Below are 23,571 nucleotides of genomic sequence, written 5' to 3'. Positions count from 1 at the left end.
GGCGGGTCGGGTTCCCACTTAGGGGAGGAAGGCAGAGAGGAGAGCAGGTGATGTGGGAGCCGGCGGGGACATTTGCCGGCGACACCGAGCGTGGGCCGGAAGTGGAGGAGCCGAGAGCGGCGCCGCAAGAGCTCCGGGCTAGACCGTAGCGACGGCGGCGGCCCCTCGGCTGGCGGAGGACGATGAGGAGCGACGGAAGCGGCGCGGTGGGACGCTGCTGCGCGGCGCCGGGTTCCGAGTCCGCGGCCGACTGCGCAGCCTGCGAGCAGGTCTAAGTAAGTGCGGTGCGCGGTCGCCGAGCCGCGGGGTGCGCTCCCGCCGGGGGGACGCGGGGGGCGGCCGGCCTGGCCTCCCCGGGGCTGCGGGATGCGGACGGGGGCCGGGGGAGGCGCCCAGACGGACGCCCAGCGTGGACGCAGGCGCGCGGGTTACCGACGGCCCCGGGGTGCCGCGCGGGGACCGGACCTGGAACCGGTGTCAGAATCCGGGCCGCGGTGTTCCCAGTAACGCGCACAGACCGGTACTGGGAGACCGCCCCTCCCCGGCCCCACCCTCCCAGGCCCCGAGGAAAAGTGAACCAGAAATCCCCAGCTGCTAGGGCGCAGGGACCTGCCACTCACAGGTTTCGACCTGCGGGTTTCACGGCAGGAAGTTTGGGGTGTCTAGGAAACAGCGGGAGCGCACTCCGCACAGTCGAAGCCCATCTTGCTGTGGATTTCTGTCAGCATTTGTTTTCTGCAAAATGCATCACTCGTGTTACTGCCCAAGGTGTCATGACCAAAAAACCAGATCTTTTCTTCAACAGCTGTTTAACATAGGTTTGCTAGGTAGTAGTAACTGAGTAGAAAGGCACAAGACGATATGGGCTTCGAGTTCTGATGTTTGATTTTCATGGATCCCCTCCCAGTTTCTTTTGGCACGGGTTAATACTTCTTTGTGTGCATGCTTAGATTAATTAATGTCTTTTACTAAAAAGTTAAATTTTATTTCAGGAGGTAACAATTTGCTGTTACCAATGTCATATCATCTCATAATTACCCTACCTAAAACACAGACTGCTCAATTCAGTAATTGTGGATAGACTAACTATGTGCCAGACACTGTGTACTGAAAATACAGAATCGAATAGATGAAGTCCCCGTCATCAAGGAACTCCCAGTCTATGTAAGGCAGATGAATTAATTATACTATAGTAGTAGGTGCTGCCATGTAAATGTCTACAAACTACAGAATATGGAATGGTTGCTAGTAAGGAGAGGTCCAGGGAAGGCTTTCTGAAGGAGCTGCTACCTGAGCTGGGTTTTGACAGAAAAATAAGGCATTGCCCTAATTACTTCTGTGTGCAAATACTCAGGTATTCTCTGGTGAGTCGTATCCATTATTTAATGCAAGTCTAGCAGAACTTCTAGTTGTACTTACTTTCACTTACCCTGCTCTGGTGGATCATAAAATACTTTAAATTTTGTCTTAACAGACATAGCTGCATACACACTACCTATTACATTTGATCCCAGCAGTTTTTTCAATTACATGTTTCATCTCCCCTTTATGTATCAGGAAACCTGTATTTGAGAAGCTAAGCGAGTTGGCAAAAGTCACCTAAGTAATAACAGACCGAGCTGGAAAACATGCCACTTTCCACTGCACCACACTGCCTCTATGGGTAGTGGATTTGAGATGATGAGTGTAAGCCAGCTCCTGGCTATCTGTACCTCCGGATCCTGGTGCCCCACATGCCTTCTCAGGCACACCTCTGGCCCCTTGCCCTCTGAGTGACAGGATTTACGAACCAAGTTGTTCTGGGTTAACAACATCACTTAGTGATAGGTTCAGGAAGCTGTCAGGCCCAGTGTTTTCCTTTGATCTCCCCTCTCTCGTTTCTCATCTCAGGGGAGTCTATTTCTCTTTCTCTCTGTTTTTTACTAATTTAGGACTCAGTTATAACTCAGATTCTAAAATCTTTCTAATTCTTGTTTAATGACCTCAGGAATGCCCGAGGCCCATAGATAACCCTTCCTAGATTTAGAACAAAAAAGGTTGTAGTTTTTCTAATTCTTCTAACTAACATTTTTCCCCCTCAAATGATATACTTCATAATGAATTATTGCATTTTATGTTACTGTTTCTTATATGTCTTAATTTCTATAGTAGAACGTTCTAAAGTTGCAAAGGTGTAGTATTTCTAGGACGTGAACTATATGCATTAATGAGTTAGCGTGAAAATCATTATCAGAAAATAATTTTTAAGTTACATCCATCTAGTTTATAGTCAAGTGTCTAGAACAGTACCCCCTTCACAAGTTGGAAACTTCCTAAAGTTCATTATCAGTCTTAATTCTAACATTGCTGTTTGCATTTTTAGCCTTTGTGGATCTTTTTAAACAATTTTCTTTGTTGCAGATATTTATAATCTCAGAACAAACTGTGATTGGTTTCCACAGTGACAATGATCTGTCATCTTTGTCCTGTCAGAGTTGACTGTATTTGCCAAGTCTTCCATGCTTCAAGTAGAGGGGAAAGCACAAAAATGCTTCTGTGTGGCTGCCTGGTCCATATGTCTGAGATACCTGCTCAGGCAGGTTTAAATCCCAGTTCAAAATGCTCTGGGAACGATTCAGTTCCTATCCAACATTTCCATAGGCCGTTGTTGTTCATTTGTCCCAGAGGACTATTAATACACCCTTTTTCATTATTGATGACATGTGGGTACCCATTAGGGAAGTAGATAATTCATTCTGTGGTGTCTCCAGCACACTGATAGCTGCTTGTGTTTCCACGTCAGCTGTGCGTCTGGCATGATTTCTTCACTTCCCCCTACTTAGCAGAAAAAGAGATACGTTGATACAGGAAGGTTGAACCTGAGTTCTGTGTTACTTGAAATGTTATTGGAAATGGAATTCCCTCAGAGTCCTTGATGAGCAGCAGGAGATACTCCTTGCTGTTGCCTTGTGATCTGGCTGTTAGCAGTGACACACGACTTTGCTGTCTACGTTTTCAGCCTTCACTTGAACCTGCACATTGTTCCGTCACTTGGAGGTGTGCTTTTTTTTTTTTTTTAAGATTTTATTTATTTATTCGACAGAGATAGAGACAGCCAACGAGAGAGGGAACACAAGCAGGGGGAGTGGGAGAGGAAGAAGCAGGCTCATAGCGGAAGAGCCTGATGTGGGGCTCGATCCCAGAACGCCGGGATCACGCCCTGAGCCGAAGGCAGATGCTTAACCGCTGTGCCACCCAGGTGCCCCTGGAGGTGTGCTTTTTAACGGACGATCAGCTTTTATTTTTAAACAAGCTACCCCCCAAATTACCAATTTTAGATGGACTTACGGCCTTTAAAATAATACTACATTCATGACTGAGGACTTTTTCCATTGTATGTAATTGGTGAAACCTCATTCAGATTGTTTGGGGGAATTTGTCTTTCACGTACAAGTAAACATTTGTCATTTCCAAAGACCTTGTACTGTTGGCAGAATCACTAAATCATTATATACTGTATAATACCACATAAACATTTGCAATTAAAAAATAATTAGAATAATTAGCATTTACTTTTTTGTTTTGAGAATTCCAACCTTTATTAAAATATAATTTTAAGTATGATTGAAAGAGTAACATATTTGTGTGATTTACTCTGCTAGTTATTGATACAATGATAATTAAAATGTATTCATTCCCATAGTTTGAGTTTTAATTCTTGATATATTTAAGTTGTTTTTCTTTTTCTATATCATTTGTGGATAAAATATAGCTGGATAAAGAACTGATCTGAATAGATTGCCACTTTAGAGGGAAGTGATAATATTTTTTGGCAAGGAGGAAGTTGATGTGGTTGTTACTCTAGACTTGAAATTAATCTTTAATGTAGTGTTTGCCATTGTGTACATTACTTTTTATTGGAGAGACTAACCTGAGTTCCATTAACTAAAGCAAAAACAAGACATTTCAGAGTTCATAGAAACTCATGATAGTTCATTGTATATTCCTGGCTTTCCTTTCTCCCCTCCCAGTAATTACACAGTCCTAAAACATGCTATGTTTTATGTGAAGTTTGCTCAGCCAAAGTTATTTTCTACAACTTTTAACTGTGTGTGCTTTAAAAATATGTTACTTTGACAATAGTGGTCTGGAAAGGAGACTGAAAATGTATGATGAATAAAATATTTCACAAACCTCAATTGAAATATAAAATCACTGTGTGCACATCGGGGATTTCTAGAGACTCATTTTTAATCTTGGTGCATACTTACCTCTCTCACTATTTTTTTCAGTTACTTATTAAAGTCATATTACTGGGCCCTCCAACCTTCTGCTGTATTAGTTAGCAAAGACTATTTATAATCTAATGCTTATTTTCCAACTCTACCTTTAATTTTTCTCTGTCAGTAGAATTTGTGAGACTTTAGGGATTATTCAGGTAACAGCTTCCTTCAGCAAATGTGGAAACCGAAACCCAAGGTAAGAAAGTGGTATGTGGGAATACCCATTCAAAATGGGTTGCCACATTTAGATGTGGACTTGGCTAGTGATCTGAGCATGTGTGAAGCAGCATTCACTGAGTACACGCCTCACCCAGAGTGACAGAACTTTTGCCTGGGCAGAAAGTTCTCTCTCCAAAGTTTGTCATCTGTCTTCTGTTTAGGATCCTTGGGAGCCTGAAGAATTTTGTGTTTTTATTAAAGATATTTCTCTTCCAGAATCTAGCAAGCTTTAGCAACCTGTATATATTATAATGCACAAAATATTTAAATTAATTTAGTACATTGTTCTTTGGGGGGGATTTTTCAGGTTTTATTTTATTTTTTATTTTAATTCCAGTATAGTTGGCATACAGTGTTATATTAGTGTCAGGGATTTATTCTGGGGATGCAGAAATGGTTCAGTATTCTCAGTCAACATGATGCAACACATTAACAAAGCAAAGGATAAAAATCATAAGATCATTTTAGTATTCAGAAAAACCATTTGAAAAAATTGAACATCTGATTTCATGATAAAAACTCTGAACAGAGTGGGTATGAGGGGACATATTTCAACATAATAAAGGCCATACATAAATATTTTAAAAACCCACAAGTAACATCCTACTCAGTGGTGAAAGACTGAATGCTTTTCACCTAAGGTCAGGAACGAGACCAGAGGTCCACTTGCCCCACTTTCTTCCCCATAGTACTGAAAGTCCCAGCTGTAGGAATCTTCTTCAGTGTGGCTTCTGCTGTCCCTTAGGAGAGCAGTCTTCAGATCGATTTCTGGGGTGTTGAGGATGATTTGATAGTTATCTAAGTTCTCCCCCATAGTATGTCATTCTTAATTTGAAGGATACAAGTTTCTGGAGGAAAAAGACAGTAAGGTTATGTAGTGAGGCACTATAGAACAGTGGTTTTCAGACTTTCTGGTCTCAGAACCTCTTTATATTTTAAAGAATTATCAAGGATGCCGACGTGTTTTTGTATATGTGTACTGTAGAGAAAGATATTTACTGTGTTAGAAATTAAAGCTGGGAGTTTATAAAATATATAACATCATTTTAAAGTGGTGGCAAAAAATTCATTACATATTAACATATTTTTATCCAAAACTCCTGTTCTGAGGAGTGTGGCATTGTTTTACATTTCTGTAAATATCTCTAATGTCTGCTTAACAGAAGGCAGGTTATCATGGGTCTGTATTCATTCTCAGGAGGCAGGTTGTTTTAGGTGAACTGTGCGAAGCAAATCAGGCTCATACAAACCTGTAGTTGTAAAGGAAGAAGTATTACGGATATTCTTTGATATTATTGCACTACTCAACAGATGGTAGTTTCTTAAGGGTTAGTTACATTATGGAATCTGAAACTTGGATCAAAGAATTTTTGTCTTTGTTACATTAAAATCCATTGGTTTATGTTATAATGAATTTTTTACTCATGCTTGATTACGTGACATCATTCATTGGTCATTTGGAAAATATTTGTTTGCTGTGTTGGGCAGGTTCTTTCAGATGTTGATAATTTAAAAGGTTATCAAAAATTACATTTGCTGGGGGCGCCTGGGTGGCACAGCGGTTAAGCGTCTGCCTTCAGCTCAGGGCGTGATCCCGGCATTATGGGATCGAGCCCCACATCAGGCTCCTCCGCTATGAGCCTGCTTCTTCCTCTCCCACTCCCCCTGCTTGTGTTCCCTCTCTCGCTGGCTGTCTCTATCTCTGTCAAATAAATAAATAAACTCTTAAAAAAAAACAAAAATTACATTTGCTGGTATCATCACTACCCCGATGCCATCAGGAAAGTCCCTGAAGTCATGGAAAGCTATTAGCAGCTTCACATTCGTTTTCTGTAAAATGTCTGCCAGACACCTAAGTCTGCATAACCGTGGTTCGTCAGTTGTCTTTTTAAGTAAAAATGTTGTCACCTAAAAACAGCAGCTAGTTCAGCATACAATCAGAATTTCAGTACATAGCACAGTGCTTTTTGTGTCCTTCCCATTTTGTCACACATTCGTCACACAAAATGTTAAAGATATGTACTCATTGGTTGAGATATAATTAAATTAATAATTTTTAAGGTTTTTTTCAGTGACATTCTTAAGTAAAACTGGCTTTTCCCCCCTTTCCTGGAGTTCATGAGGATAAAGAGTAGGACTCCTGCTCTTGGTGCCACTGCCTTGATTGTTGCTAAGGTGGCTGCAGTCCTACCCAGCATTGGTTTTGTACTATTAATGCAAATATTGAAAAGGCAAATAGTGTCTTAGTATAATTATAATATGGATCTTAAAGATACCTCAAAAGGGTCTTGGTGGCCCCAGGAGTGTGCAGTGCAACCACCTTTTGAAAACCAGTGGCATAGAAAGATCTGAGGCTTAATAGGGACCTTAAAGATCATCTGGTTCAACTGCTCTGATTTCCTCGACTCTGTGATTGCCAAGTATTTACTTAGATTATGCTTGAATACTTCCAGTTTCTCCGAATAATTGTGCTAAATGAATAAAAATAAGTGGCATAGACAGCTATTTGATGGCAAGTAAGAGAAATCCTTAATCATGGAGTTGTGCTTTGTCCTGTTTTTAAAAGTTTGCATAAATTTCCACTTGGTTTCTGTAAGTAAGCAAGCAGGATGAAATGTAGGAGATTACTCAAATTATGTTGTAAAGGACACATAGTTATGGTTTTATTTTTCTTTTGCTGTATTTAAGGGCAGTTGTGATCTTTGTTTTCCTTTGTCTCCTCTGTAATTAAATCAATTTATGTTAGATACGCACTGTTCTATATGCGCCTGTTTCCTGAGTAGATCATGAGCTACTTGAGAACGAGCGCTAGGCATTTATGAAATGTGAATAGTCTGCAGTGCCCAAGCACGTAGTAGGGTCTGTACATATTTGTGGCATTGTCTTTAATCTTTAAGTAGTATGGTGGGATGCACTGGAATCTGATGAGGCTGGGAAACCAACGGTGGGACCGCGTCAGTGGCCTGGTCTGGGTTGGAGAACTCCCATGGCGATTTGTGGTTGTGTTCTGGGGACTCGAGTCATTGAGGAGGGGCATGACTTTGGTACTGGTCTCTCCTTCTTTTGAGCATCAGCTGAGACAATATTTATTTAAATATTTTCCCTTAGAAATGGAACCTTTTGCAGTTCTCCAAGTGTATATATATGAGGGAGAGCATGAGGTGATTAATGGAATCAGGTGAGCGCGCCTGTCACTCACTTGGTTGCCTTATCACTCCGCTCACCCTGTAGCCAACGAGATGGTTCTGACAGCTTCACGGCTTCAAATTGTTTTTATTTTTAGTCTTAAATTGGTGATTGTACACTCATAATGGTCTGGTATTTCAATACCTGAAGCACATGGAGCCCCGAAGGTAAATAAAACAAGTTAATCAGGACCATAAAATTCTCAAGGTGATCACCACCAGATCTGTAAGTTCTGTTCATGATTAAAGTGCTTCTATAGTACATCGAGGTGTTACTAATATTTCAAAACCATTCTTTTACAAGGAAACCTATCATATCTACTTTGTCTACACATTATGATAAACATTAGTAATGCTTTCAACGGATCTTTTTTTTCTTTTCTTAAAGATTTTTATTTATTTGAGAGAGAGCAGGAGAGAGAGAGAGCACTTGCAGGGGCAGAGGGAGAGAAGCAGACTCCCCGTGGAGCTGGGAACCTGACCTGGGGCTCCGTCTCCTGACCCTGTGATGATAACCTGAGTCAACATCAAGAGTTGGCCGCTCTACTGACTGAGCCACCCAGGCGTCCCTCAAAAGATTATTTCTTGAGAAGTGCTTAGTAATATCAATTTGATGCCTCTGATCACTTCATCTAAATAGAAAGCACAAAATTATTTTTAATGTTGACTTTTTTCATTCAAAGTCAAGACCTGTGCATGTTATAATAATGTGTTTATTTTTGAAACTGTAACACATTAATTAAATTTTAGTTTACATGTTATTATGTATTGAACTCCAGAATTTCACCTGGAATTTCACTTTAAAAAAAAGTATTTGTTTACACATCATGCTTTTTTTTTTTTCGTAATTAACATAAAGCATGCAAAATGCAAGGTGAGGAGAAGGATGTGGTTATTTGTAGATAAGTTTGAGGTGTCGGTGAACATCAGGTACTCAAGGAACAGATAAATTGAGATTGTAGATGGAGTAGACATTGAGAATTGGAATAAGTTATACACAAGTGTGATAGTTGGAGCCATGAGAAAGAATGAGAGTTGAGGGAAGGGAGGTAAACGGATAGGACCTTGGAAAATACCTACATTTGGGGGTGTATCAGAGGGAGGAACACTGGGATTTCAGTAAACTGGAAGCTGAGAAAGAGTCAGTGTTTGGTGCTGCTGAGGATTGTGGTGTTACAGTGTGGATTGAAAAAAATCCTTTGGATTTATTAGCAAATGAGGTTTACTTTTTATGAGAGATCGTGATGAGGGGTCATGCATCAGATTCTCAGATATTAAGTAGAGAGTTCCTGGAGTGGTTAAAGGCACAGGTAGATGGATTTTAGAGACATTTGACATGTGAGACCTGGTGTGATAGCATGGCAAGAGGAGAACTGAGAAATGGGAATAAGTTGGATATTTAAGATGTAGGCATAGCATGGAAGATGAGAAGATACTGGTTGACTGAGTTTCTGTTGTCTGTAGGTCTAATGCTCTTTCCCTCTAAACAACCCTTCTAGTTAGTATAAACTTTGGTTTAACTTTGAATATATTAAACTCATCATTTCTGTTGGTTGGTTAGGGTACTAACATGGTATCAGCAAATGCATCTGAGCATACAAAAGAACCTGACAGATAATTCATCTCTTTTGGCAACACATTTCATAAATGTTTTGCCTCATAAAATGTACTCTAAGGTATAACCAATTGCCTTGCTTATTGTCCGTGACCAATAGCAATGGTCTCAACAGCACACTCTCAAGACCCGATAGGCCATACCTGGCATTTTCTCCCCCTTGTTGAAAGATATGAGATGGAAAACCCAGCATGTCGGTATCAGGTGTGTTGTTCCCAAATAATAGCTCAGGCTAGTGGAGAGATGACATGTGGGTGGGAGCAGGTCGCACCCTGACTTAGCTGCTTCCTGCTGCATGGCAAATAGTATCTTTTGTAATAGCACGTGGGCATCGCATCCAGGACTCAGCAGAGAACACGTCTGTTACAAGTCATATGCCCCCGGAGAGACAGCCTTCTTTGTACTTCCTACTGGACATGTGTAGCCCTACTCAGTGTCTGCTCCATCCATATGTAGCTCACCACTAGGGGTCAAGTTTACCACACAAAATGTTGCTTAGAAAAAGCTGGCATCCCACTTTTATGAGGTTTCCAGGGAAACAGTACTAGAAGGTTAACCAGAGGTCTTTTTCATGCCTGAGAAAAGGTTTTGTTAACCCTTGACTCACAGTAAGTTATTGACAGAATATATGGAAAACTTGCATACCACTAGCTGCAGGATCTGTGCAGTGGATGTACTGGAGGCAGTCTTCATTTTCATTGCCTTTCATAACATCTGGGTCTATACGAAGTTGTTTTTACATGCCAGCAGATGGCTCCCATAATTGTATTTTGCTGATAGTTTCAACACATTTAGTAAATAAAAAAAATCCATCCCTGTATTAGGTTTGCTTGCTCCAGTTCTTTAAGAGCATAGAAGTGTGACACAGACTAGGGAGCAGAAATTATTAGCAAATTGGATTAGGTAGAAATAGGCAGTCTGTGAGTAGAGGTCGCTTTCTAAACCACCAATACGCAAAAGCATATTAAAGAGAAGACAGCATACACACTTCAGAGTGTTTTTTATTCACCTGTCCTTAAAGTTGATTTCCATTTGATATTCCTCCAAATGGATTGACTTTGATTCTGTGTTACACAGTTTAAAATTACAAGATTATGTTTGTTTATCACAAAGTCACTTAGTTAAGGTGACTTTTCAGGAATGCTTTGTGGAAAACTGCAAATTTAATGCCTCTTATTTCAAAAGTGGACTCAAATATGCCATTTTTCTGATGTCCAGTCCTAAATATATGCCCAGTGCTTAGAATACAGTTATGTTTTCTCTGAAGTCTAGTAATTTAGATATATTACTGGATTGTTCATTTAGAAACTATTTTAGTCTTGAATATATGTGAAGTGGTATACTACCCAGTTAGGGATACAGTAGTGAAAAAGAGAAAGACAGTTCTTGGCCTTATAGATTTAAATGCAGTATTGTATGTTGAAATTAGAAACTCAAGAGGCTATTTTAAAAAGATAATTTTTCAAAGTTTGAATAATTGAAAGTTGTAACTGTCTTTCCCTATATATTTGATATATATGTACATATGAAATATTGTAATAGTTTTTGTTTGATTTGAAAATTGGTCAACTCTTGATTATCCAGGATATAGGGACCCTTATCAAATTTCTAGATTTCCTTGGCACATTCTGATGTTGACGTTAATTTGAGCAGAACATGGTTAGAAGCATAGTAGTACAGCTAGAAATACTAGTCACAAAAGCAAATAAAGTTAACCTATCTCTATAGCATTTGTAAATGCTTTGTAAATTAGTTTCATTTGGTAATGCTGACGGGCCTTATATGTAGGCATTTAAAGAATTCTCATTCTACTGAAAAGGAAATTCGGACTGGAAATAAGGGATAAACACAAGATTACTCAGGAAATATATAGTAGAGCAGTATTTAGGTTGATGAAATTTTACTGTGTTTTTTTCCTACTAAGTCACCAAATAAATGGTGTTTGAGTTACTCATCTCTCTGATAACTGTCATAAATGATTGGCTTTAACCATGAAAAAGACAGCAAAATTGTTCACTGAAGAAATAATCTTAAATGGTATCTTATTTTCCAAATAGTGTAGTGCTCTAGTATATTTGTATTTTATCCCAAACCCTGCTAATCCTAATCGTTACACAAAAAATTTTTTTTTTGTTTAGATGTAAAAAGTTAATGCTGGTGTGATTTCACATTTCTCCAGTACACCTTTTGGGTACAAATGAAAATCATTGATATCACATTGATATCACTTATAATTAAAAAAAATAAGAATAAAATTAAGTAAACATTAGATGAAAAGTTTTAAGTGGGCCAGATGTGTTGTTGAGACTTATCCACTGTGTTGAAGGAATATAGAGTAGCCCTGTCTGAACTAAGCTTGTTGATAAATATCTGTCATAGGTTGTAAAGGTTCTGTATTACCCAGAACAATCTACAAAAAATTGATTATTGATCTGGAACAGTTTTCAGTATTGAATTTAATTGGCTTATTAGCCTCTTTCAATCTGGTTTTTAACCAGTTCTTGACACCTGTTATTCCGGTGTTGCTTCTGTGATCCCTCACGTGTGTGCTTCTCTGGCTTACCGCAGTGCTCATTGTAATAAAACTTACTACAACTGGGTGGCAGTGTTGATTTCAGAGAAATTGCAGAAAAATGTTACGTTATTGGTGTGTGTTCTGAGTCATTTGAACAAGAACTCCAATTTGAAAGTCTGTGTTTAGCAAGATAGTAAGACATGTTTGGTGAGCTAATAGTGAAAAATCGTATCTGTTAAGTCATCTAACTCATCTTTATTAGCCAATCTAATTTAACTTCGTTTTATGATTTTTTTTCAGTGTTTAATTCATGAATGAAAGTGTCACATTTATTAGCTTATGGAATACAGCAAAATTTTTAAAAATCAATAACTAACATTTATTAAATTTAATAATTTCTTTATGGTAGTTTTGTTAGTAAAAGAGTATTTAATATTTTTTAAAACTTAGCAAATATATAGATGACTGCTACCTAAGAAAACTTACAACACATCTCACCTTTTTTACCTTTTTAAGGCAACATGCATAAACTTTTTTATTTGGTAACCAAAAAAGTTTGACTTGAATCACTTCTGTATTTTCTTTTATCAGTCATAATTTTAGAAAGGTTTTTCTCCAATAAGTCATTTCCTTCATTTATCTCTGGTTCTCAAATGGAAGTGCTGTGTCTGTTGTTTCACACTTATTCCCCAGGTTTTTATGGCCTTATCAGTACAATACATCATAGCAACATGTTTTGACTCAACTGATAAGAAATTGCAATAAGGGCTGTATGAAAGATTGTGTATTATTTCTTGATACTGGCAATCTGAAATTTCTGGAATTTCTTTTTTGATGTGAACAACAAATTATCCAACTTTTTCTCAAAAATAATACAGTATTAGAAACCAGTGGTTAATTTAAATAGATTGTTTAACTGTGAAAACCTCTAGGTAGAGAAGAAAATATTTTATTCTTTAGTTTGTTTAGTTATAATTTATAATGTGAAAAAGAAAATTGACAATAAATTATATCATATTGGCCTTGATTGGTTAGAATATGTTAACCATCTCTTATTAAAATTTGCCTTCAACCTACCTCGCTCAGTAAAGTTGTAGGATACACAATCAATATACAAAAACAATTGTTTTTCTATATAGTAATAATTATCAGAAAGAGCAATTAAGAAAATGGTTTTATTTACATTTCCATAAAAAAATACCTTGGAATAAGTTTAATCGAGGAGGTGGAAGACCTGTACACTGAAAACTCTAAGACATTAATGAAAGAAATTGAAGAAGACAGAAATAAATGGAAAGATATTCCTTGTTCTTGGGTTAGAAGAATTGTTATAATGTCAACATTACCCAGAACAATATACAGATACAGTGCAATCACTATCAAAATTCCAATGGCGTTTTTTACATAAAGAGAACAATAATCCTGCAATTTGTATGGAACCACAAAAAAGCTCAAATAGCCAAAGCAGTCTTGAGAAAGAAGAAGCTGGAGGCATCACACTCCCTGATTCAAACTAAATTACAAAGCTCTATCAAAACAATATACTGGCATAAAAACAGACACATAGATCAGTAGAACAGAGTAGATTGTCCAGAAATAAACCTACACACAAATGATCAGTTTATTTATAGCAGAGGAGCCAAGAATATGCAGTGGGGGAGAGGTCAGTTTCTTCAACAAATGGCGCTGGGAAAACTGGATATCCACATGCAGAAGAATGAAACTGGACCACTGTCTTACACCATAAACAAAAATTAACTCAAAATAGATTAAAGACTTTAAGACCTGAAACCATAAAACTCTTAGAGGAAAACTTGGCACTAAGCCCCTGAAATCTGTCTTGGCAATGATTTTTGTATCTGTGACACCAAAAGCAGGGGCAACAAAAGCACGAAATAATTAAATGGGACTACATCAAACTTAAAAGCTTTTGTGCACAGCAAAGAAAACCATCAACAAAATGAAAAGACAGCCTACTGAATGGGAGAATGTATTTGCAAATGATATATCTGATAAGGGGTTAGTCTCCACAGTATATAAAGAACTCACACGACTCAGTAGCAACAAAACAAACAATATGATTATGAAATGGACAGAAGATCTGAACAGACATTTTTTCCAAAGAAGACATACAGATGGCTAGTAGGTACATGAAAAGATGTTCAGCATCACTAATTGTCAGGGAAATGCAAATCACAAACCACAGGGAGATATCCCCTCATACTTGTCAGAATGGCTATTATCAAGAAGACAAGAAATAACTGTTGGCAATGATGTGGAGAAAAGGAAACCCTCATGCACTGTTGGTGAGAATGTTAATGGTGCCAGCCACTATGAAAAATAGTATGGAGGTTCTTCAGAAAATCAAAAATATAACTACCATATGATCTAGCAATTCTGCTTTTGGCTGTATATCAAAAGAACATGAAACCATCGGCTCAAAAAGATATGTGCATGTTCATTGCAACATTATTTACAACAGCCAAGATATGGAAACAACCTAAGTGCCCATTGATGGATGAAAGGATAAAGAAAATGTGATACCTACAATGAAATATTAGCAAGCTATAAAAAAGAATGAAATCTTGCCATTGCAACAAAATGGATGGACCTGAGAGCATTATGCTAATGGAGATAAGTCAGAGAAAGACCAAAAAAAAAAAAAAAAAAAAAAAAATCTAAAAAAAACCCCCAAAAACCCAAAACAAAAAAAACAAACCCAAACCCCAAGTTTATAGATACAGAGAACAGATTATTGGTTGCCAGAGTCAGGGATGGATGAAGTGGGTGAATGTACAAACTTCCAGTTGTAAAATAAATGGCCATGGGGATATGATGTACTGTTTGGCAACTATCATTAATACTGTATTGCATATTTGGAAGTTTTAAGAAAGTGGATCTTAGAAGTTCTCATCACAGGAAAAGAAAATTTTTTGCAACTGTGCATGGTGACAGATGTTAACTAGACTTACTGTGGTGATCATTTCCCAATATATATAAATCTCCTTATGTTGTACACCTGAAAATAATATGATGTTACATGTCAAGCCTCAATACACAAAATTTTTTTTTCCTCAGCCTGCCTAGCTCACTGGTGGGCACACAAGGAGCTTTGGGGTCATGCTCATTGGCCTCGGGCCTCTTCTACCTGAGGAGCTGGGGCCACAGCGCTTTACTTATGCCCCTGAGCCTCCATTCCCTCATATGAAAATTTGGGAATGTGGCATCAACTGATTTTCTGTCAAGTCAAGGAGAACGCATTAATGAAAGTACCCGGCAGTAATTAAGTACTTTTTTAAAAAATGAGTGTAATTTGATGAATATTTGTGTTTCATAAATACAGCAGTGGAAGGAGAAAGGAGACTGCTGAGAACGGAAGGAGCAAGGGGAATTAGAGCAACAGTGGATGGACTGATGTCGCCTTCCCAGGATTCTCCTAGTACCATAATTTATTGTATCATGGCTCTAACTTTTAAAATAACATATGTCGAAATACTGATTCTCTCTCTCTCTTTCTCTTTAGGATACTTAAGGAGAGCGACCATGGAAAAGTCCTGGATGCTGTGGAACTTTGTTGAAAGATGGCTAATAGCCTTGGCTTCATGGTCTTGGGCTCTTTGTCGTATTTCTCTTTTACCTTTAATAGTGACTTTTCATCTGTATGGAGGCATTATCTTACTTTTGTTAATATTCGTATCAATAGCAGGTATTCTATATAAATTCCAGGATGTATTGCTTTATTTTCCAGAACAGCCATCTTCTTCACGCCTTTACGTCCCCATGCCCACTGGTATTCCACATGAAAACATTTTCATCAGAACCAAAGATGGAGTGCGTCTAAATCTTATTTTGATAAGATACACTGGAGACAATTCACCCTATTCCCCAACTATAATTTATTTTCACGGGAATGCAGGCAACATAGGTCACAGGTTACCAAATGCGTTGCTTATGTTGGTTAACCTTAAAGTTAATCTTTTGCTTGTTGATTATCGAGGATATGGGAAAAGCGAAGGAGAAGCCAGCGAAGAAGGGCTCTACTTAGACTCTGAAGCTGTGCTAGACTATGTGATGACTAGACCTGACCTTGACAAGACAAAAATTTTCCTTTTTGGCCGTTCCTTGGGAGGAGCAGTGGCTATTCATTTGGCCTCTGAAAATTCACACAGGATTTCAGCCATCATGGTGGAGAACACATTTCTAAGCATACCGCATATGGCCAGCACTTTATTTTCCTTCTTTCCGATGCGTTACCTTCCTTTATGGTGCTACAAAAACAAATTCTTGTCCTACAGAAAAATCTCTCAGTGCAGAATGCCTTCTCTTTTCATCTCTGGACTCTCTGACCAGTTAATCCCGCCAGTGATGATGAAGCAACTCTATGAACTCTCCCCATCTCGGACTAAGAGATTAGCCATTTTTCCGGACGGAACTCATAATGACACGTGGCAGTGCCAGGGCTACTTTCCCGCCCTCGAACAGTTCATCAGAGAAGTCCTCAAAAGTCATTCTCCAGAAGAAATGGCAAAAACTTCCTCTAATGTAACAATCATATAATGTTGTTCCTTTTGATTCATGCACTGTATTTTAATTTGTGCAGAATGATAAAGAATGTTCCTTTCTAGAAGTGTGTTATGTCTGTACTTGTCTGAAGAGTGACATTAAACTTTGAAAGGACTTCAGTGCTCCTTTGAGATGATCCAAATAGTTTTTTACATTTGAAGAACTAGAATTCTTGGGATTCTTTCATACATTTTCATCCAACCTTTCAATGTGGTTATGGATCCATACCTTTAGTTTAATATGCCAGTGTAATAGCATATTGTATTCAAAAGTTTCTTGTTGCCTAAGTGGTGTGCGCTGTGTGACACTTGGATTAATGGCGGGGTGTGGAAGGAGATTTGTGAACGAGAAACCTTTGAGTATCTGCCTTTAGTAAATACCGGGACAATCATGGTAAGCAAACGTAGTCTGTAACTGCATTCTTCCCCTTAACAGTTAAAATGAAATGCATGATGGTATTTTATTCCTTGAATTATGCAATGCAATGTTTTTAATGTAAATACTACTGGTCATATACCGATGTATATGGTAACCTGGGTCATATCTATTTTTATGTAAACTCTATTTTGTTTTTGGCAAGAAGTGAAATTGAGGCCTGTGTGCAGGTTGCCATTGACTTTTGCTCTGGTGAATGCTGAGATCCAGCTTTTTCTTACGAATAAATGGGACCCCATTTTCCAATATAAATGTACCGTGTTTTGTTAGGTACAGTCTGGATCATGGCATGTAAAAATAGAAATTTAGAATTTTACTGCAGCTTTGATGTGCATATTTGAACTTTTTAACATTTGTAATTTTGGTGGCAAAGAGAATTTTAGCTTCTGTCAGTTTTGTACGTCTACAGCTGAACCACTAATAGCAGTCATAATGACAATTAGAACTTGTTTAAGAATTAAATTAGCAAGTCTTATCATTACATGATTGTACATGCTATTTTACAGAAATTCCCACATTTGATTTTTAAGTCCAGTATCTAGATATATCTAGCCCACTAAAGTCAAGATATCATTTATTGGACTTTCTGAAAATAAAAGTTACAAAAACGAAAGCAAAAAAGCCGTTCTTTGATTTAATGTTTCAGTTGTTATAGCATTCAAAGACAGTTGCAGGAAGTCTTATTTATTTTTCTCCTACATGTAGGAATGTAGGAGTGAAGGAACTCTAGAGCCTTTTCTTACAGAATCTATTACCACATTTAACAATTAAGTGGCTATAAGTGAGAAGTAGCATTTAAACATGTAGAAGAGTAAGAAAAATCTTACTTAAAAAAAAAAGAGCCCCTTAAAACTTGCAGGATTTACCTTAAAAAATATAAGCTATGAGGTATAATTGTGCTAAGTTGTTTCAAGTTGTCCTCAAAAATTAGGGGTAATCGAGCTCTGTATATTACATTATGTCAGCTTTAATGTACCATATTTTGAATATTTTAGCTGTATTTATTGGCTTTGTCCAAGCAGCTAGGGCAGAGAAATAATGGGTCAGTGTTCTTGACCTTAATTTTAAAATCTTTCCGTGGAGATAGGGTTAGAAATACTTTTGCCAAATAACATTCGTATTCACTTTATGTCAGTATTTAGAAAAAAATACATTCTAGCAAGTATGATTTCTAAAGGACACTGTTTTTCTATAAATTATTGTTAGAAAGTCATGCTTTTAAAAAAAAAGTTGGTGATGCATATCGTGGAAGGTGTATTTTTATGTATAAATTCACCACGATTAAAGGATACTTTTCATCTTGTCAATCATTGCTATGTAGAATGACTATCCTAAGTAGTAATGTATTAAAAAGAAAAGAGTTAATACAACAAATGTAGTGTCCTTAGACATGAGCTTACTTGGCACACCTTAGACTTGTATCATTCTTTAAAGTTTACAGAGTGTCTTTGTGTGTTCTCATGTGATTATTTAGTCTACTGCTTGTGGAGGGATTTATCAACTTTAGTTGTAAATATTATGCCGATGAAGGATAAAAGCTTTTCTTCATCGGTGTTTTGTTCTTATGATGCCTTTTTTTTTTTTAAGGGTTTATAAAGTTTTGTTTTTGTTTTCCCTAAAACTAAGATTTCAAAAGTTGTAGAGTACTTGTGTCCATCCCCACCTCCATTCCCTTCGGATTAAGGGGCGTTTCTTCCTGTCGCAGAGGGAAGAGGCTGTGTTTAGGGTTGTAGTACATCTTTCTTTCCTGGCTTCTCTATTTGACTCTTCCTTAGATGGGAAGAGGGTAGAAAACAAACTCTTGTTAACAGCAGTCCGTGAAGCCCATAGCATCATTTTTTCAAAATATGTCTAATTTTGTGGCCAAAACAATTGGTCTTAATAAAGCATGAATTCTTCATGGGTCATTCCTTTGGACCCCTGTCTTAGTGGGGATAGAAGTGTTTTTGCCTTGTGTATTAATTTCTGGCTCGTTTTGTAAGAGCAGCTGTAAGAGATTATGAATGAATTTTAAGTTGTTAATAACGCTACTGTAAATTTGGAAATCCTAGGATGATTTTAAATATGGCAAGATACATTTTATTTAGATCAAAATCCATTATTTTAAAAGGGATTATTGGGGGGAGGGATTGGCAAAAAGAATATGAAAAAGGATATTGCAAAATATGGGGAGAAATAATTTGTGACAGATGAAAGATAAAAGATACTAAATGAATAGAAATAGCTGGAAAGGGAGTGTGACCTGGTTCTTGAATGTAGATCCAGAAAATAACTGAAGAGATTGGCACAAAAAGGATACCTAATAGTGCAAAACAATACATTTGTATGCAAGGTGCCTCTAACCAAGACAGTGACCAGAGCACCTGACATTGCAAATACTTTGACTGTAAAATGGATATTTTTGCTGAAATGGTATTTTCAGTTTTGTTAGTGGGCAGCTTAGCTTATTTTTTCATGATGAGCTGTAGACACTTGGTAATTACCCAAGTTCCAGCTTTGGTAATATGCCAGTTACATTCTCTTATTGAGAATTCATACCACTGGATGCTTTTGTATTCATTTCTTATTTTTGCAAGATTTGGTTTGAGGTGGGGATAGGTTTGTATGGTCAAATTACAGAATGAAGGCCATGTTCAATTTTATATAAATTTTCTTGCAGTCTCAGTTTAAGGGCATTTTTTATTATTGAGTCCTTTTCTTCCTTAAGGTTGGGAAAAAGTAAGGTGAACTTTTAAATAGGATGTCATAGAAGTCACTTTTAAAATTAGGTCATGGTTGAGATATACTGAACTCTTGCACTGACCTCCCCCCCCCCTTTTCCCTATTATGTTTGACAACAATAATGAAAAGAAAAAAAAAACTGTGAGAAATATTCATTATAATGCTTTCGGATTATCCACTTAAATTTATGTGTTTTCATATCACTCAGGTAAAGTTGGAAACGACAGAGCACAGACATCTATTTTTTAAATCAGTAGGGTAGAAAATGAAAAGCACTTCTGTTTACTTATATTACCACATATGCACATCATCTTAGCTAATCAGAAATAATATATTCATTTGTATAGCAAAATAAATGCATTCATCCTAATTATAATCAACACGTTTTTGCCAAATGGCACAAATATACCTCCATTTATATTTTGTATCTAAAAATGTAGTTTAAAAATAGGACTACGTATAAGAGACACTTTTTCCAAAAAGTGCCATATACACAGTGTAACAGGGATGAGTGTGTGGTGTTCAACATAATTTATGACTGTTCCCGTCAGTACAGTGAATACTGAAAAGTCAAGTTGTTTTCAGCATATTCAGGATAAAATAAGTTAACCCAATTTCATGATGTAAGTCATATTTTTGTTATTCGCCATCTTTTATTTGAAGCAGTAATACAGTTTTATAACTCAAATTTGAATGTTACAGTACATGATGTGCTAGCCATGGCAAGCAAACATTGACATTGTTTTTTTAACAATAAATTTCTTTTAGAATATACTTTCTATTTTTCTGTACTGACATATGCAATAAATTGATAACATTAAAAGTTTGATTAATGTCTTAAGATAGTTTGTATTCAGTCTTTTTTTCCCCCAGTTTTCTATTAACCTAAATTATATGATAGGACATTAAGGTTTTCTTAATGGTTAAATAAAATTTCTGAATTCATACGGAAATTAATGAATTTTTATTGCTGTAATGGTATGGATGATAAGTAGAAGTTAGATTTATATTCTCTACCTTCATATTATCCTCCCGCAGACATTTAATTTAGGCTAATAGTAAATACTTTCTTTTTTCTAAAGGTTTTATTTTTTTAAAGATTTTATTTATTTGACAGAGAGAGACAGCACAAGCAGGGAGAGGGGCAGAGGGAGAAGCAGGCTACCCACCAAGCAAGGAGTCCAATGTGGGGCTCGATCCCAGAACCCTGGGATCATGACGTGAGCCGAAGGCAGACACTTAACTGGCTGAGCCTCCCAGTCCCCTATAAATGTTTTCTATATATGAACCGCTGTTGAATTAATAGGCCCCGAAGTATTTGATTACTTAAATGAATCTAGGAATGAATACATTTGAATTGTTCATAGTCCTGTTGCCTTCAGATTTCATAAAGTGCCTTCTCATAAAATTCTGGTCTTTTTTCCCCTCCCAGTACTATGGAGTTGATGGTTTAGGATGATTTTAAATGGCCTGATATTCATTCAGTCTTTGAGAGTCTGTAGCTTGCTCTCCCTGATAAGAAACTCACATGCTTCAATAGTGTCAGAGCCAATCGGATGATAGGAAATGCATGACAAACCATTTTAAATGGCCCCCTGCAAGTGGAGATGAAGAGTTCACTTGTTGGAGACCACCATTCCATTGGTAGATGTGGTGGGAGATGAGATCTCCCATGTACTTTCCTCAAGGACTGCCAACCTGAATTCCAAGAGAAAGTAGTTTTTTTAAAATACTAGTTCTTATTTTCAAAAAGGATTTTTTCACATTCCTATTTCACTCTCCAACGCTTGCTTTACATTCTGTTACGTGGTAAAGTCATGGGCAGTTGAATCTGGTTAGAGAATGTAACAGTTGCCTTATTAAGGAAAAGGGAGGGAAAGACATTTTCCGAATACCTCTAAGTGTAAGACCTGAGTATAGAGTGTGTTAATGATCGTTGAACTTCCACAACAAACCTTTGAGTAATCTGCTCGAGAGTAATTTACTCATTAGGAACACTTCCAAAAAATTGGTTATAGATTAAAAATTAGGAACGTTACACAATAAACCACATTGTCCCAAAGCATTTAAATGTGTTTTTCTGTGGGAGATCTAGAAGTTAACCTTACAAGACTTCTCATTCTCTTTTTTCAGCCCTTGATAGACAAGCAAAGCTCAAAAAATTTGGGTGTCTATCTTCCTCATGTTGTGCAACGGATACTTTTGAAATAGATCTTACTGTTTATTTCCCCAGCCTTACCATACAGGTCCCTGAAATTATTTTATAATAGCTAGCACTTTTACTGAGTGATTGTGACATACCAAGTATCGTTCTGACCCCTTTTTGACATTTATTCTTGATCCCTAAATAGTGAACTGGTTTCTAACTTCGCTGATCTCACTCCTTGATCTTTGTCCTGTTCTAACTTGCCAAAACAACTCCACACCTTTCCCTACCAAAGGGCACTTCAGTGACTGCATTTCTCAGTAGAACAAAGTCAGACTTCTTGGTCTCTAGGGTCCATCACAAGGTAAACTTAACCATATTCTTCTAAAAGGTGGCTACTCCTCTTTCATGAATCAATCCCATTTCTCTTCTATGCATTTCCTTATGCCCCGTGCTTTAACCTCTAGATTGAATGTCCTTTCTGCTTGCCGGGCTCCCACACCTGTAACCAAAATGCATGGTAGCTCTAGAAATCGTTTCTCCCCTTCCCGAAGATCTGTGGCACTCAGGACCTTTTGTAGTTTGGTACTTGATTATGTTCAATTCAGTTCTTTATTACACACTGTCTTACTTCCCTTTTATATGTCTTGGCTTCGCAATAAACCAAAATGTGGCAAGCTGCCATTTGTTTCTTTCTGTCTGACATAGAATCTAGCACAGTGCTAAGCACCTGGTAGTGCTAAGTGTGTTCTCTGTGTGGCATGTGCTCACTGAAGTTGGTCCACACTTTTCTTTCTCTAAGAACGAAGAAGATGCACAAAGGCAATTAATGTAATATTTTATATTTCTTAAAGGTGTAGATCTAGAATAGCAACAGAACCTGTAAATGAGGGTAAACACGCACACACACACACACACACACACACACACACACACACACACACACTCCCCTAGCCAGTGATTAAAGTAGAAACATCAGAAGTTGCCTGTGTGTGATTGCAGGGGTGGGTGGGGGGAAGCAGTAATTATGCAGGACATATGCCACTTGCAGGATCTTAAGCTGAGCAGAGGAAAGAGACAAAGGTGAAAACACACTTAAAAAGGGGCAACACGGAGGGAGGGTATGGAACAGAGATCAGTGTGATCGCTAAGCCTGGCAGAAACTAGGAGAACTGGTTTAGGATGAGAAAGAAGGACCACAGTTAGCAGACACACTAGTGGAAGGCCGAAGGACCCCCTTGTCATGGGATTTCTCCTCTGGGTGGTAGTGATTATGACCCAGTTTTGTTATCTTCCATTATATTTTTAACCATGTACCTGTAATTCCCTTTTAAAAATTTATCATGATCCCTATTACCATTTTTTTAAACCAGTAAGATATGCACTTAATGTGGCCTATTGATATTTTTTGTGGCCTTTATTACCAGGACACATTCTTTGATGTTAAATGAGTTCCAAGGCTCCTTTATAGCGATCATGCAGGTCTCTAAACACAGGACAGACTGTGTTAGGGGAGAGACCATATTTAACTTTATCCCTTTAAGGATTTTTTTTTTTTTTTAAGAGAGCAGTAGGGGAGGGCCAGAGGGAGAGGGAGAGAGGGAATCTTAAGCAGGCTCCATGCCCTGCGCAGAGCCTGACCCAGGGCTCGAGCTCACAACCCTGAGATCATGACCTGAGCCGAAATTAGGAGTTGACCACTTAACTGACTGAGCCACTGAGGTGCCCCATTAACTTTAAAAGCCATATCTCCTGATGCAGTCACACTGGGGTTTAGGGCTTCAACATAGGAATTTCTAGAGGACACAATTCAGTCCATAAAGCTATATGAACAGAAGAAAACATTTGACAATATTCAACACACCTTCTTAATGAAAAACACTCAACAAACTAAGAATAGAGGGAAACTT

General features: G+C 37.8%; 1 protein-coding gene across 1 annotated transcript; it reads left to right on the top strand.

Annotated features, from left to right (window-relative positions):
* Positions 1-19: 19 nt before the first annotated feature.
* ABHD13 (abhydrolase domain containing 13) lies at positions 20-20,344 on the top strand. The gene is made up of 2 exons (XM_045772884.2): positions 20-275; positions 15,320-20,344. The coding sequence occupies exon 2, from the start codon at positions 15,340-15,342 to the stop codon at positions 16,351-16,353; it is 1,014 nt and encodes a 337-aa protein (XP_045628840.1). The 5' UTR covers positions 20-275; positions 15,320-15,339; the 3' UTR covers positions 16,354-20,344.
* The last annotated feature ends 3,227 nt before the right edge of the window (positions 20,345-23,571 follow it).

The sequence above is a fragment of the Ursus americanus genome, chromosome 10, assembly GCF_024610735.1.
Source record: "Ursus americanus isolate L20-20 chromosome 10, mUrsAme1.1.p, whole genome shotgun sequence".
NCBI classification, from domain to species: domain Eukaryota; kingdom Metazoa; phylum Chordata; class Mammalia; order Carnivora; family Ursidae; genus Ursus; species Ursus americanus.
The sequence above is the reverse complement of the archived record's forward strand: the minus strand, read 5'-3'. Positions and strand labels throughout refer to the sequence as shown.

Bases quoted from the DNA above. Each gene is read 5' to 3' on its own strand.
- ABHD13 (XM_045772884.2), top strand. From the start codon at position 15,340: ATGGAAAAGTCCTGGATGCTGTGGAACTTTGTTGAAAGATGGCTAATA.